Source organism: Dasypus novemcinctus, chromosome 25, assembly GCF_030445035.2.
Source record: "Dasypus novemcinctus isolate mDasNov1 chromosome 25, mDasNov1.1.hap2, whole genome shotgun sequence".
Classification (NCBI taxonomy): domain Eukaryota; kingdom Metazoa; phylum Chordata; class Mammalia; order Cingulata; family Dasypodidae; genus Dasypus; species Dasypus novemcinctus.
In genome coordinates, this window is record NC_080697.1 from 61,499,403 (window position 1) to 61,513,352 (window position 13,950).

At 47.3% G+C, this 13,950-nt stretch overlaps 1 protein-coding gene across 3 annotated transcripts in view; it reads left to right on the top strand.

Moving 5' to 3' along the window:
* The window catches only part of KIF13B (kinesin family member 13B), a 180,565-nt gene that overhangs the window by 112,475 nt on the left and 54,140 nt on the right, over positions 1-13,950 (top strand). For all 3 annotated transcript variants that reach the window (XM_058288052.2, XM_058288054.2, XM_071211863.1), the window contains 5 exons: positions 1,349-1,525; positions 4,778-4,870; positions 8,470-8,619; positions 9,420-9,497; positions 10,429-10,482. In XM_058288052.2, coding sequence (XP_058144035.2) covers positions 1,349-1,525; positions 4,778-4,870; positions 8,470-8,619; positions 9,420-9,497; positions 10,429-10,482 — 552 coding nt within the window. The remainder of the gene's footprint in view (positions 1-1,348; positions 1,526-4,777; positions 4,871-8,469; positions 8,620-9,419; positions 9,498-10,428; positions 10,483-13,950) is intronic.

Genomic DNA, 13,950 nt, shown 5'->3' on the forward strand with positions numbered 1-13,950 from the left:
TGAAATCAGGGACTCAAAACAGATACTTGCATGCCAGTATTCACATTATTATTGACAGTATTCAAAATGTGGAAACAAGCCAAGTTTCTATCAACAGATGATGAGTGGATAAACAAAATGTGTATATACTTAAACAGTGAAATGTTATCCTGCCATAAATGGAATGAAATTTTGATCTATGCTACAACATGGATGAACTTTGAAAACATTATGCTAAGAGAAGTAAGCCAGACAAAAAAGGACAAATATTGTATGAATCCACTTACGTGAAATATTGAGACTAGGCAGATTTATAGAGTAGAAAGTAGATTAGAGGTTCATAGGGGCTGGGGAGAGGGAGTGGGGAGTTATTGTTCATTGGGTAGAGTTTCTGTTTGGGGTGATGAAAAGGTAAAATTAGATGTGGTGAGGTTGCTTAACACTGTGAAGTAGCTAACGCCTCCGACTTCTACACTTACAGATGGCAAATTTTATGCTATGTGTATATTTTACCACAATGTGAAAAAATGACAGATGAAGCAAATGCACCAAAACCTTGGTTGTGGTTGAAATTGTGTAATGGGTATACAGCGAGGGGGTTTCATTCTCTCTGGTTTTGAATATATTTGGAAAATCATTATCAATTTTTAAGGAAGGGAAGCATTGAGGCTGATCCTCACTTAGTGGTATTCCTAAGATGCAAAACTTGAATCTAACATTGAGGAAACAGTCGACAAATCCAAACGAGTTGCAGTCTGTAAAACAGCAGGTCAGTTCCTTTCAATAAGTCAATGTCTTGAATAATTAAAGAAAAAATAAGGCTGAGGAAATATTCTAGATGAAAATAGAAGGCCGTGACAGCCAGTGTGAGCTGTGCTCAGGGAGTGAGGCACCTGGAAAATTTTATGGAGGGGCTCTATATTACACATAGTATTATGCTAACATGAAATTTCTTGAATATCGTAATTTTTCCATGGTGAAGTAAGAGGATGTTCTTTCTTAAATGGCACTTGCTGAACTAATTAGAGATGAAGAGTCACATGTCTGCCACCTAAGTGGTTCACTGTATAGCCGGAGAGGGAATGGCGAATGGGCAAATGTGAATAATTGGTGAATCTAGCTGAAGGGGATACAGGAGTTCACTGTACTAAATTTGCACCTTTTCTTTAGGTTTGAAAATTTTCAAAATAAAAACGGTTAAGGCGTGCAGAGCGGGCGAGGACCGTGGGGCTGTGGCTTCCCGGCCTGCGGCGGCGGTGGGCGCCGGCCGGGCCTGCAGCAGCCCCGGGGTCTCCGCCCGCCCGCCCCGAGGCGCCGCTGCGAGGGGAGCCGCGAGGAGCCGCGAGGGCCGTCTCTGTTTCCTCTGCAGGTGAAAGCGGAAGCCTCGTGGGACTCGGCGGTGCACGGCTGCCCGCAGCTCAGCAGAGGCTCGTCGGCCGCCGAGCGCGTCTTCCTGATCGTGCGCGCGGCCGTGCAGCTCAGCCACCCGGCCGCCATGCAGCTCGTGCTGCGCAAGCGCGTCTGCGTCAGCGTGCACGGCCGCCAGGTGCGTCCTCGGGGCGGCCCCGGGGCGGAGGGGACCTGGGCGTCCTCGGGGGCGGCCCCGGGGCGGAGGGGACCTGGGCGTCCTCGGGGGCGGCCCCGGGAGCAGAGGTGGCCTGGGCGTCCTCGGGGGCGGCCCCGCGGGTCACAGAGGGGACCTGGGCGTCCTCGGGGCGGCCCCGGGGCGGAGGGGACCTGGGCGTCCTCGGGGGCGGCCCCGGGGCGGAGGGGACCTGGGCGTCCTCGGGGGCGGCCCTGGGGGCAGAGGTGACTCCTGGGCGTCCTCGGGGATGGCCCCGGGGGTCACAGAGGTGACCTGGGCGTCCTCAGGGGGCGGCCCTGGGGCAGAGGTGACTCCTGGACGTCCTCGGGGATGGCCCCGGGGGTCACAGAGGTGACCTGGGCGTCCTCGGGGGCGGCCCCGCGGGTCACAGAGGGGACCTGGGCGTCCTCAGAGGGCGGCCCCGGGGCGGAGGGGACCTGGGCGTCCTCGGGGGCGGCCCCGGGGGCAGAGGTGACCTGGGCGTCCTCAGAGGGCGGCCCCGGGAGCAGAGGTGGCCTCCTGGACGTCCTCGGGGGCGGCCCCGCGGGTCACAGAGGGGACCTGGGCGTCCTCGGGGGCGGCCCCGGGGCGGAGGTGACCTGGGCGTCCTCGGGGGCGGCCCCGCGGGTCACAGAGGTGACCTGGGCGTCCTCAGGGGGCGGCCCTGGGGCAGAGGTGACCTCCTGGACGTCCTCGGGGGCGGCCCCGGAGGTCACAGAGGGGACCTGGGCGTCCCCGGGGGGGGCGGCCCCGGGGCAGAGGTGACCTCCTGGATGTCCTCGGGGGCGGCTCTGGGGGTCAGAGGTGACCTGGGCGTCCTCGGGGGCGGCCCTGTTGCAGAGGTGGCCTCCTGGGCGTCCTCGGGGGCGGCCCCGGGGGCAGAGGTGACCTGGGCGTCCTCAGAGGGCGGCCCCGGGAGCAGAGGTGGCCTCCTGGGCATCCACGGGGGCGGCCCTGTCCACGGGGGTTCTGCGCCTGCTTCCGCCCGTGTGCCCGGCGCCCCGCTCCAGGCTGCCTCGCGGAACCCCGGAGCGCGCCCCTGGGTGGGCGCCCGCGCCTTCCTGCCTGGGCCAGCACGTCGGCTCTTGTGCCCGCTGCTGCTTCGCTGCCCTTCCCTGCCTTCTCTGTCCGCTTAGACTTGTATTTAGAGAGTGTGCTCTATTGTGTTCAAGATAAAAAGCTGGGTGAGAAATAACGTCCTTAAAGTGCCCACGTCTCTCTGCACATGCAGATCCATCAGGGGCAGCTGTTCTAGAGTAGATGAGTGCCATCTTGCCCGTGCGCACGAATTACAGTGAGGTCACAGGTTAGAAAAGGGTGAATTCAGCCCCAGGAAACCAGGGCTGCTTCAGAGTGCTCTGGCACTTTAAAGATGAGCGGTGGGTGTTCCATGGAGGGAAGGAAATAGCACGCGTGCAGACCTTGAGGAGGGGGCACACGTGGCAGGCTCGGGGGGCGTTGAGGCGCTCGTGAGGGTCCTGCCCGCGCCAGGGAGCACGGCTGGAAGCCTCGCTGGCTGGCCCAGGAGGGGCCGTGGCAGGGGAGGAGTGAGTGGAGGACTTCCCATGAGAACTGAAGTACTTCTGTAATTGGTTTTACAAATACCCGCATTTGGGAGGTTGGTTCTGGGGATTCTTTTTTACTCTCTTACCTCTGGACTAAAACCAGTACGGGTGAAAATAAATCTTTTTATTGAAAAGAGCACAGTCATGGTCGACAAACTCCTAGATGTAACCTCCACCCCTCAGAATTCATCTTTACTTCTAAATGTCACTCTGACATCAATCTTTGAAATGAAGACTGGCAGTAATGCTGTTAAAATTACAACTCTTTAGCTTGGCAGGCCAGCACCCATGAAACCCAGGTCATTGGTCACTACTGATGTGTATTGTGTGTCTCCCCTTTCTGGTAAGTCCGTGAGGGATTGAAAAAGACGTGCTATCGTGGGGAGCTTTCTAGGAATTGTTTTACACTTTGGAATTAGAGATCCTGGGGCCACGTAGTAGGACCCCCCGCACAGCTGGTGTCCCTGCGCAGCGGCAGAGTCACCAAGTTCCTACTCTTTGTTTTTTTTTGTTTTAGGACAAATGAATTTTATTCCTTGTTGAAGTGTTTTAGGGCATGCCTTTTGCCTCCCTAAAAACTGCTGCTTTTTGGCAAGAAAAGGAGCTTCTTTATGATGCTTCACTAATTCCCTGCAGATGGGAAAAAAACCCCAAAGATGTCAGTAGCCTCCCCACCTCACCTCACCATCCATTGAAAAGGCTGCGCTTCCGCCCATGTAACTGGTGGTGCCTCAGCCTTGTGCTGCTAAAATCCGGAGAGTAAAGGGGTGGAATAAAGGCTATCTTTGTGTTCTAAGAGTCAGACATTCTTAAAAAAAAAACCAAAACAACCCAAAACTAACTATCACTAAATAGGATAGAAGTGATTGTTAAGGAGGTTTGTGAAATTATATATTTTTAAGACCAAAGAGCTTGAGTTTTCTTTTTCTCTTTTGGGGTTTTTCCAGATACTTCTGACTTTTCTTTTGCATGGGGAAAAAGGTCAGTGTCAGTTTAATATTCTCTCTTCTTATCTTTATTCAACAACTGTATGCTGCCCCATCTCTGCTCCCCTCGACCTCTACAGGATGTTCACTCTTACCGTCTTCAAATGAGTCATCTCTGCATTAATTCAGCAGCTCAGCTCCTGCCTGTGCGAAGAGCGCAGCCAGCATCAGCAGTGAACACGCTCTCCTAAATCATTTGTCAGACCGATCCTGCTTTGGTCGAGAATTTAATGCCTGAACTTGTCAATATTCATGATACAAGATGTCCATCATGCTGCCAAAAAAAAAAAGGAAGAGCCACTGGCCCTTGTTTACATTTTAGTATGGAAGGTCTCTTTATTGTGTAGAATTAACTGTCTCATTTCTGTGGTGTTTCAGCAGCGTTTAACTAGGTGACTAGTCAGTTTTCAGAATGTGGGGTGTGCTTTAGTAGTGGGTAGAGGAGCTATCGTGCATCGCAGCATTTACTAAATTAGTTTTGTGCATTTAGATGAACTTGGGAGAGCTTCAGTTGGTGATTTTGGCTTTCTTCTTATATTGGAAAAATACTCTTGTTTCCTTTTGGGTAGAATGAATGCAGTGTCCTTTATGCTGTCTTTGTGAATGGAAGCACAGTTTTTGAGCTGGGAAACCATATCTCCTGTTATGTTTTTAATTCCTAGGGTTTTGCTCAGTCTCTCCTGAAAAAGATGTCTCACCGAAGTTCTATTCCTGGCTGCGGAGTCACTTTTGAAATTGTCTCCAATATTCCAGAGGTGAAGGATCATATGAAATTTGAGTTTATTAAAAATAAACACTTAAAAAGAGCTAACTCCCAAGAATTATTTAAGTGAAAATATGTATTTAGAAAAATGCTGTAGATTTTCAGAGGAATTTCTTCCTAATCTTCTACTCCACTGATAGTAATATGTACTGTGGCTTTTAAAGTTCTGATTTCAGTGTTTTGTTAAAGAAAAAATTTCTTTGATAAAACAAATCAGGGGAGTGTATGTAGCTCAAATGGTTGAGCGTCTGCTTCCCATATACAAGGTCCCAGGTTTGATCTCTGGTACCTCCTAAAAACAAACTAAAAAACCAGCTCTCTTTGGGAAAAGGATGTAGGTCAGTGGTTGAGCACCTGCTTCCCATGGATGTAGTCCTGAGTTCAATCCCCAGTACCTCCTAAAAACAAAAAAAACAAATCAACGCCTCAGAAGAAGAAGTAAAACGACAGCGTTGTCACCCAGAAGGTGAGGCGGTACAGCCTAGGGATTAACTGCTTCGTTTTGGGGCCAAGTGATACCCATTTCTGTCACTTATTAGTGAAGTCAACCTGGGAAGTTACTCTGAACCTAAGTTTTTTCACTTGTCAAGTGGGGTTTGTGATACCTTCCACACAATTGTTTTTAAGGGTTAGATGAGACGGTGTACCTGAGCTGTTGTGCATAATAAATTGTAATCACTACTCTGACTGTCATTATTGTTGCTGTAATTTCAGCTTTGAGGCCTTGGTAGCTCCATTCCTCTCTTTTTAACTAATCGTGATATTCACAAAAGTCAGACAAATGGTGCTCGGCATACCCTCTCAGAAGCTTCCCGGAGGACGTGTCTGAGCTGTGCTTCCTGTTATTTACCCCCTGGATTAGACACGGCGCCTGTCGGTGGCGCACTGGGGAACGGAGGCCGTCCTTGCAGGGCGGGGCTGCTTCCTGGGTGGCAGCGAGGTGGCAGTCCTCCGGAAGGACTTGGAGACGAGGAGGACAGCAGCTCCTCCTTTCAGGCTAGCTGCCAGGAAGCAGGCTGCTGGGGCGTGGAGCACAGGAGCGTGGCCACGGGCCGAGCCCGTCCTCAGCCAGCACAGCACAGCACCGGGCACTGAAGTGCAGGCCCCGTGTTTGCTGACTCACCCACCGCACCTGGGGCAGTGTCTGCTTTAATGGAAGTCAACTTTGGAAAGGCAAAAGCAGACTACACAGTACTTGGTTTTTGTTTCAGTTCTCTTGTCATCTTTTTTTTTTTAGCCCCCCCCTTTGCGGCTTGTGTGAGTGTGTGTGTGTGAGTGCGCTGTCTGCTCGCGCTGTCCATTTGCTGTACGTTCTTCTGTGTCCGTGTTTATTTCCCTTCCCCCCTGCGGCTTGCTTACTGCCTGCTCTCTGTGTGCATTCGCTGCGGGGCTCTGCTGTGTTCTTGCTTGTCTCCCTTCTTTTTGTTATGTCACCTTGCTGAGTCGGCTCTCCACGGCGTCTGCGGGCCGGGCAGCGCTCAGCACCTCGCAGGCGAACCTGCCTTCACGAGGAGGCCTGGGGACACGAACCCAGGGCCTCCCACATGGTAGACGGGAGCCCAGCTGATTGAGCCGCAGCTGTTTCCCAGTTCTCTTTTAAAAAAATTTTGCCTCTCAAATAACGTCAAATAGTAACTAGTCCTTTCCTGAATCTTTGAGGTGTTAGTCTTTACAGAGGAAAAATTAACTAGTTAACTATTTAGTTTAGAGCCTGCTGAAAATTTAAAATAATAAGTTTGTTTTCAGAGTTCATTCACTCTTGTTCCTAAGATTTAAAACAAGTATACTAACCTGCTTAGCCAGAATTACTGTCTATTCTGTTTCTAAATATTCTGCATGTTTCCCTGCTTTTTTTTAGTATGCTAGCTTTAGAATACATGGTTTAAGTTGCAGTTCAGAAACAGTGACAGCTCTAATGTACTCTCATTTTCTTTTTTATTTTCTCCTTTACTTCCCTTCAACTCCCTCCCTTCCATACTATTTGTAATTTTCTTATCTTCTTTAAAAGTGTTTTTATTCTTCAGATGATATGCTTTTCAAAGGGGAGAAATGTGGGAAACATATAGCCTGTTAGTAATTAGCTAAGCCTCCAAGTTGGCAAATATTTTCATGTGGTTAAATTCTGCTGATAAAGTAAAGGAAAAGTGAAACACTTATGGTGTAAAGACCACATTTAGTTATTTTCTAGTTTACTTTTTATAAAAAAAATAAGTAAAAAGATCCCTGGATATAGCAGCTCAATTTTATGAGAAAGCCCCAGAAACTTCTTTATATTCCATATTAAAGAGGTTATTTAGAAGACAGTGGCCAAAAGAAGTGGTCCCAAGCCCAAGAGCGTCAGGAGACACTTTATTCCCTCTCCTGATAAAGCAAGGATAATGCCTGCCTGTTCCCTTCTGAGGCACAAAGCACTTGGTATTGGGTAGTGAAAAGAGCAGGCAGGACACCCCAGCTCCGCTCTGGACTCCTGCTGATTATGTGGCCTTCTTCCTTTGTCATCTCTAAGATGAGGACAGTGTCTTCTTTTCAGGGTCCATGTTTTATCTATTCTAAGACTCATTAAAATTTTTCTTTAATATCTTTGAGGTTGGGATGATATCTTAAAATTAATAGATTTTTAAAAATCTTCGTGGTATATAAAATAATGTTTTGTCTTACAGTTGATGGCATCTTAAATAACAGTGGAATATGAAAGTGTGTTTGTTTTTCAGGAGGTACTGGGGATTGAACCTGGACCTTGTACATGGGAAGCAGGTGCTCAGCCACAGGCCACACCCTCTCCTCTGGTATCATATTAAATTACTGCGAAAAGTAATTTAATATGAATTGGGTTTGCTTGAAGTAATCAATACATAAATAAAGGCCCTCCCTGACACACAAATGTCCTATTTCTATGCATGACCATCCCATGCCAGAGGAGAAGGGGTGGGTTCTACTTGAAAGCATGGCGATTTTGCCTAGATACATCTCTTTTTGCTATGCTGTGGGCCATTGGCAGTGCCACTCCGGGGGTGATGGCAGTTGTAGAAGTTGCCACGTTTTGCACGTGCAGTGCAGCCGGGGCTGGATCCTGACCTCTGTCCTGGCTCCCCTCGCCACACCTGTGTCTGCCTCCTTCCAGGACAGCTGGGTGTGGCTCCCACCCTCCCTGGCAGCTCCTCTCCCAGCTCCTCAGCGCCCTTTCCTGCCTCCAGAGCCCGGGAGCACCGTGTTCCTGAGGGGTTATCATCATCGTGCTTGTATTTCCCGTTAGTCCCCAAAAGCCTTTCTAACACGTAATGTTTTTGTTTGTAGTGGAAATACAGTAGAAAATAGTCCTGTGGAGAGTGCGTGACTGTGGTCTGCCTAGGCCATGTTTAAGTAGGTTTTTTAGGTAAACCTAGAAACCTAACCACCATTTATGCCATTATTTCTGTGGGAAAGGAATATGGATTCCAAAGTGCTGACTTTAAACTGGAATTTTGGAATGTATTCCATTTGTTAGCTCAGAACTCTGTGTGTGTGTGTGTTTTCCTGTATAGACCAAGAAGCTTATAGAATGTTGTTTTCATCTGTAAAGTACTTAATTAAGGTAAACCTTCCATTCTACAGGATGCCCAGGGAGTGGAGGAACGAGAAGCGTTAGCAAGAATGGCGGCGAACGTGGAAAACCCAGCCTCTGACTCAGAGGCGTATATGGAGAAATACCTCCGAAGCGTGCTGGCCGTGGAGAACCTCCTCACCCTGGACCGCCTGCGGCAGGTCAGCCGCGGGGCTGGCCGAGGCAGTGCTGGCCAGCCTGGCTCTGTTTTCGGCCTTCTCTAACTGCAGTGTTATTCCCTTTAAAGAGGTTCAGTGGGACACATTAATTTAGGTTGAACTTCTTGCCTGTGAATCTTGAAATACACAAAAGCTACATTCAGAAAGTGACTTTTTCTAAGACGCTAGATGATATCCTTTTTAGTTGCTCTTGGGTAATGGAGGAAAGTGTTTAGTTCTTGCTAGCTAAGGAATTCTCTAAAACATTCCTTGATACTTGGAAATCACATTGCCGAAAGGAATAAGCAGTCCTGAGGCAGAATGGGCCCTCGCTGGCGAACCGAGCACACCTGCTGCCTTCCAAGCCCGCGTCGCCGCAGGGGGAGACAGGAGCGTCAGCAGGAGACAGGTCCCTAGAGAAAAACTAAACTTTATCCCCCAGCATTGAGTTTTTTGTTTTTTGGGTTTTTTTGCACCGATAGTACTAATAAAAAAATTGAAGTGAATGATCTGATTTTCACTATCTTTTCCTGGGCTCCTGAGACTAATTTCTGACCAGCCTCCAAAGGTAGGCAGTAGATAGCATAAGATAAGAAAAAAACTAGGCAGTCTGTCAACTGTATAACTGAGTAATCGAGAGTAAGTGTAATTAGTTCATTCTGTCATGTGAAATAACAGGCATTATTTAAATAGGAATATGTATGCGTAGATCTAATTAAAGAAGCCTGCTTTATTTAGGTATTATTGATTTTGGGGTATGTCTCTGCTACTCATTTTTCCTCTGTATATTGTCTTCTTCACAGGAAGTTTCCGTGAAGGAACAGTTAACAGGAAAAAGGAAGTTAAGCAGGAGAAGTATTAGCTCTCCAAATGTGCACAGAGTGAGTACAGAGAATTCATGCCTCTTTGTGCTGCCGGGTGTCTCTTCTTCATCTCCTCGTTGCTTGTGTAACTCTCCTTCCTTTAAATTTCATCTCAGATATACTTTCCTTCCCTGACTGATTTAGGGCCCCTGTTCTGTGCCTACCTCTACCACTGTTCTTACTCTCAATAATACTTTAGGGAAGTATCCATTTGGCATCTTGCAAATGTTTCTTGTTTACTTTATATTCTGGTCATTTTCAAGGAAGACTAGGTCCTGAACAAAAGTAAGACCAGCCCAGTGCCTGGGGTAGGGTGTTTAAACCTTCTAGTCTTACTCTAAGCATTTTTAGATTGAGAAATTTGGACCAGGAGTCAGCAGGTAGGCAAGTAGCATACATGAGTAAAATTAGGTTTGTTTTCTAACAGTGTCTTAAGTGTGTTATTTTTAAACATAGATATATTTTACATGCATGTTAAACATATAGAAATAATTCTTCACCAAGAAATCGGCTTATGGCCCTATTATCTCTCCTTTCTTGGCTCTCGCTAACTATGTAAATATGAGAAATGCCACACCTTTGTGTTAACTTTACACAGAGAAAAACTTTAGCGCGAGCATTGCAGTGATGAGTAGCTGACGCAGCCCCAGTGCTGGAGCGCGGGTAAGGTGGCAGGGGCACCCGCGCTGGAGAGCGTGCTCAGCCTCCGCTGCCCAGCTCAGGCGGTTGGCGCCAGGCCTCAGCGTTGGCAGGGCATCTTGATTTTATGTAAATCTCCCACCTGTTGGTAACTTACTCAAGTTTTTAAAAAAAGTTGTGCTTGATGTCGTCCCGAAAGGCACTGGCTTGCAGCCGCGGTCTGGCCGCCCCGCGGCTTCGTGCTGGCGGCTCCAGACTTGCGGGCCGGCCGGGCCTCGCTCAGGACTGACCTGCCTTCCCCCGCCCGCAGCTCTCTGGAAGCCCACAGGACCTCACCCCGCCGCCCGGCCTCGGCAGCAGCAAGGTGGGTGTCGCGGCTGCTCCCCACCAGGTTCAGTCGTGTTTCACGTCCGCCCTTCCTCCTCTCAGATAGCTCCCGAAACTTCTGCCTGTCAAAACCTCTCCTGCTTTTCTGTGCTGTGTGAAATTCATAGGAAAGTGTTTATATCTTTTTATCTGCCAGTTAATTTAAGATGGAAAGGTTTTACCAGCCCTTCTTATGATTGGCCTGAAAAATAATTTTGGTACTAAAGCTCATATTTTTGTCTAAAATATTCTTCATATTCATAACAGGAAAGGAACTTCAAATCAGATTTTTCATAGTAAAATATTGATGTAATGATTGAAAATGAAGAATAAGATTGTCCAAAAGAAAATTACTTGTTAAAAGAAATTAAGACAAGGAATAGAAATTTTGTTAGCTGGAATTTGTTTATTTACATGTTAATATAGCTTTCCCTATTAGCATGGTTTTATGCATAGATAATTCATTGTTTCTTTCTTTCTTAGAAAGAGAGCACTCCTTGAAACTGTTGTAACTAAATGCCAGGTGCCACAGCTTTGTGCCTACCATTGTTTTGAGCGGCCTGGTTACCCTAATATATGTGGTAGAGGTTCATGCTGTATGCAGAATACTCTGGATTGCTGTCTTAACCCTTGAGGAGGCTAAAAGGGAACAGTGTCAGATTAAATGGTGTATCACGAACTTCTTTCAAAATAATCTGGGGTCTGGAGGTGGTAGGTGTATATAGATAAAGCAAGATTGGCTATTTAATGATAATTACAAAAGCTGAATGGGGTTCATTATACAACTATTTTTCTTCATTATTCTACTCTCTGTTTTTGTATATGTTTGGAATTTTGAATAAGAATAGCTGACTTGGCCCAGTGGATAGGGCATCCGTCTACCACATGGGAGGTCTGTGGTTCAAACCCTGGTCTCCTTGACCCGTGTGGAGCTGGAACCATGCGCAGTGCTGATGCGCGCAAGGAGTGCTGTGCCATGCAGGGGTGTCCCCCGTGTAGGGGAGCCCCATGTGCAAGGAGTGCGCCCCATAAGGAGAGCCGCCCAGCGTGAAAGAAAGTGCAGCCTGCCCAGGAATGGCACCGCACACACGGAGAGCTGACACAAGATGACACAACAAAACAAAACACAGATTCCCGTGCCACTGACAACAACAGAAGCGGACAAAGAGGAAGATGCAGCAAATAGACACAGAGAACAGACAACTGGAGTGGGGTGGGGGGAAGGGGAGAGATAAATAAATAAATCTTAAAAAAAAAAGAATAACTTATAAAAAAGAAATGCAATGGATGTGTCATGATGATGGGAGTGAGTGTTGCTGGGGGGGAGTGGTGGGGTGGGGGTGGTGGGGTTGAATGGGACCTCATATTTTTTTTAATGTATATTTTTACAAAATCAATAAAAAAATAAAAAACTCATTTTAAGATTTAGATTATTAATAGTTTTATTAATAGTTTGCCTGAACATAATAGGCTATTTTTATATATTCATAAATGTTTAGGGATCTGCTTTCTACTCATCAATTCACTGATCACCTACTATGTCTCTAGAATTATGTTAAGCTTTAGTACTTCTTTTTATTTGTTCACTGATGTTTGATTAGCTATTTTTTTTTAATCTCTTGATAAGCATAGCCTAGGTTTGATTACCTGAACAAAGTAAAGATTTTGGAAAGTTGATTGTGTCATTATTTTTCAATGTAAATAAATAAAAGATTTATATGGAAAGTATATATATATATATATATATTTTTTTTTTTTAAGATTTATTTATTTATTTAATTTCCCCCCCTCCCCTGGTTGTCTGTTCTTGGTGTCTATTTGCTGCGTCTTGTTTCTTTGTCCGCTTCTGTTGTCGTCAGCAGCACGGGAAGTGTGGGCGGCACCATTCCTGGGCAGGCTGCACTTTCTTTTCACGCTGGGCGGCTTTCCTCACGGGCGCACTCCTTGCGCGTGGGGCTCCCCCATGCGGGGGACACCCCTGCGTGGCAGGGCACTCCTTGCGTGCATCAGCACTGCGCATGGCCAGCTCCACACGGGTCAAGGAGGCCGGGGGTTTGAACCGCGGACCTCCCATATGGTAGATGGACGCCCTAACCACTGGGCCAAAGTCCGTTTCCCTGGAAAGTATATTTATAAGAAAAAGATGACTTCCATTTTTTTCCCAAAAATATCTGAACCAAATCGTCAATTAAATTATAAGTTCCTTGAAAGACGAGGCCCACATTTCTTCTGCTTTTCCATCTCATCCCAGTTTCCTCATCTTAAATTGAGAAAATAATAGTGTCTACTGCAAGGAAAATGACTGTGCTTAAGTGATGCCAATAATTGGAATAAGGGGATACAGAGCCAATCATTGAAATCTCCAGATAAAAGCACTTTGAGAGCGGGCGCTTTCTAAGCATTATATGTGGGTCCAGAAAAGCTGGAGTTAGGGTCAAGAGACACTGCCAAGAGGCCGTTAGGTCCCTACAAGGCAGAGAAGGAGTTGAAAGGGACTTTCCAGGCAGAAGGTCAGCGTGTGCATCAGAGGAGGGGCTCAGCGGCCTGGGGGTCGAGTGGAGTGAAGGGAGCAGAACCCAGTGAGGAGGCGCCCTGCTCTCGAAGCCCTAAAATCGTGCCAGGGAGTAACTGGGAGCTGGGCAGATGCTACAAGACTGGCCCAGTGGATAGGGCGTCCTAGAAAGTTTTTTGTTTTTTTTTAAAAAAGATTTATTTCCCCCTTTCCCCCCCCCACCCCAGTTGTTTGTTCTATTTGCTGTGTGTTCTTTGTCCACTTCTGTTGTTGACAGCGGCACAGGAATCTGTGTTTCTTTTTGTTGTGTCATCTTGTGTCAGCTCTCCGTGTGTGCGGCGCCATTCCTGGGCAGGCTGCACTGTCTTTTGCACTGGCAGCTCTCCTTACGGGGAGCACTCCTTGCTCGTGGGGCTCCCCTACGCAGGGACAGCGCTGTGTGGCACAGCACTGCTTGCGCGCATCAGCACTGCGCATGGGCCAGCTCCACGTGGGTCAAGGAGGCCCGGGGTTTGAACCGTGGACCTCCCATGTGGTAGACGGAAGCCCTAACCACTAGGCCAAGTCCGCTTCACAGAAAGTTTTTTTTAACAGACCATCTAAAACCCCTTAGTTATCACATATAAAATTGCATTAGTATAGTAGAGATGTGAATAGTTATCCATGGGAGAGTTTACATGTTAAGAAACCTAAAAATGTAAAAGTATAAACAAATTTATTTTGAAGTAGGGCTTGTAGGGTGATGAGACCAGATAGGAGAAGGGATTCAGCAGGAGGACATGGAAAGGAATAGACACACAAATATGTTAAGGAAACAGAGTCTGTAGAATTCAGTGGACATGAAGAAAGAGGTTAGGGAGGAAGTAGAGTAGATGATATTTAGGTGTCTGGATGACAGAGTTCACTGAGAAACTGGAGGAGGAGCAGATCTAGGGAAGACTTTATTCCCACTTT